Consider the following 2407-nt stretch of genomic DNA (forward strand, 5'->3'; position numbering starts at 1 on the left):
ATGTGGAGGAATGTGGAAGCCCGAAAGAAGAGGGTCATTTAAGTACCTCGTGTGGTGGCTTTACAACATCTACATGTTCTGCTTTACTACTTGCATTGTCTTTTTCCAAATTGGCTCCTTATTTGAAACATACAAGACCAAAAAAAATTTCATTAAAAATTTAAATATGACGTTGCAACTTTTAGTAGGATTACTCAAAATGGTATTCTGGCATCGTAATATCAAGGAAACACTTCAAACAATACATAAGTTGTCCGAAAAATCGTCAATTTATAAAACTGCTGACCTTTTCGAACCTGAAGATATCTTAAAGGAAGAATCAAAACTGAAGAGAATAAACGATTTCACCTTCTTGACCTTGGGGTTCAGTGTTTCCGTTTCTTCGGCAATAAACTGTTTAGTAAACGTATATATAAATAAGCATTATGACATTTACGTTGATTCCCAAAACGTAAGTCATGTAAAATATACGGAACCACTTCCGTATTATACTCTAACTCTTTGGGATTATACATCATCTCCATTTTCGTATACTAGTACAGTCTTAATTCAAATGCTTGGTATTTGTTCATTTAATTTTATTATCGTTGGTAAGAAAATTGTCACTTACCAAACGGATATCGTTTATTTAGGGTCTTGATACATAGGTTTCGACACCAATTTTAATTCAATGGCTCTTTATTCTGTGGCCCATCTAAAGATTCTAATGGAAGCAATAAGAACGATTCGTGAACGATCCTATAAACAATTGAACATCGATTACATCCCAGAATGCCCGGATTGGAATCCAAGGATTCAAAAGGTCATGGACGAGGAAATGAACCTATGCATTTTGCATTTGCAAGCTATTTGCAGGTAATTTATTTTTTTAATAAATAAACTCAAATTAATTTGCACAAATATATTAATAAAAACTTTGCAATTTTTGACGTGACAACGTCTTATAATTCGATGGAGCCGGCTGCACGCACGAAAAAACATGACTCATGCGGCGTTACCTCGCTCTGAGGCGTTCCATTTAAGTGCAAGCGAGAGCGAGAAACGAGCGACAAAGAGGCACAATCGGTCTCCGCGTTCGGCACCGTTCGACATCTGTCTCTCTCCTACTTGAGTGAGCGATGTGTCCGCGTGGACAGCTGCTATACAATAATACATTTCTATTTACCTCCTCTATATCCATACAAAATATCTATCAAACAAACAAAATTAAAATATTTTCTTTTGAAAAAATGAAACCATTCCATCAGTATTTTCTTATGACGTTGTCACGTTCAACTGTCGTCAGTAAACTGACTTTACAGACAACCGATTTTTTTCGCCTCCATGAGGCTTCTTCAGAAGTATTACTTCTTAATTTGGGTTTATTTATTAAGTGATCATAAATTTCCATCAAGAAAACGTAGATACCATCAATCAAATTTATTTTTTACTCTTAGTTATGCTTGATGAACGTATCACGCTAATTATTGTTTTTCAGAATGTGTAATCGAATTGAGGAAATCTACCAGATTATTATGTTGGTGCAAGCCATGAATGCTTTGGCCCTTTTTTGTACCAGCCTGTTCTTGCTCTCCTCAGTACGTACCTATTTGATTTGCTCCTAAACAACTGTAACAGTTATTCACATATTTGCTAGGGTTTGCTAAGAGATATTATAAAGGTGGCCATGACCCCTCCCTCTACCAAGCAAAATCTACACTGCGCATACAGCGTGGTCATATATATAGGGTTGTTCGGAAAGTCGTTTCGTTTTTTCCCGACAGAGGATTTAATTGTATTCTTTTGCACCCATCTTCACATTTAGGCCGTATAATTTTTATATGCTTTGCGAGCTCATCTAGCAAGGCTTGTGTGTGAAAAATTCCAATTAATTCTACGCAGTAGTTTTTGGTTGGTGCCCTTTTAAATACGGAGAGCGATAAGCAGCATTTTCGACATATCTTACTGTTTTACTACAGAAAGGGTAAAAATGCTGTTCAAGCCAGAAAGAAATTTACTGATGTGTATGGAGAAGGTGTGTTGACAGTACGCCAGTGCCAGAACTGGTTCGCTAAATTTCGTTCCGGCAATTTTGATGTCGAAGATGCACCACGTTCGGGAAGGCAGGTTGAAGCTGATAAAGACGCGATAAAGGCATTAGTTGATGTGAACCGGCGAATAACAACACATGAGATCGGATTGAGGTTAAATTTATCAAATTCAACAGTTTATGACCACTTGAAAGGCCTGGGATTATCCTCGAAGCTCAATGTATGGGTTCCCCATGTTCTCACAGAGAGAAATCTGTGTCGCCGCATTGACGTCTGCGATTTGCTTCTCAAACGTCACGAAAATGATCCGTTTTTGAAGCGCATCATCACTGGGGACGAAAAATGGGTTGTATACAACAACGTCAAACGCAAGAGGT

The 2407-nt window shown here is 37.6% G+C and overlaps 1 protein-coding gene across 1 annotated transcript in view; it reads left to right on the top strand.

The window, feature by feature from the left end:
- The first annotated feature begins 617 nt into the window (after nucleotides 1–617).
- The window catches only part of LOC108732860 (odorant receptor 2a-like), a 3473-nt gene continuing 1683 nt past the window's right edge, over nucleotides 618–2407 (top strand). Inside the window, exons 1-2 of the mRNA XM_018463858.1 lie at nucleotides 618–855; nucleotides 1478–1577. Coding sequence (XP_018319360.1) covers nucleotides 671–855; nucleotides 1478–1577 — 285 coding nt within the window. The 5' untranslated portion in view covers nucleotides 618–670. The remainder of the gene's footprint in view (nucleotides 856–1477; nucleotides 1578–2407) is intronic.

The sequence above is a fragment of the Agrilus planipennis genome, unplaced genomic scaffold (assembly GCF_000699045.2).
Source record: "Agrilus planipennis isolate EAB-ADULT unplaced genomic scaffold, Apla_2.0 scaffold1, whole genome shotgun sequence".
Lineage (NCBI taxonomy): Eukaryota > Metazoa > Arthropoda > Insecta > Coleoptera > Buprestidae > Agrilus > Agrilus planipennis.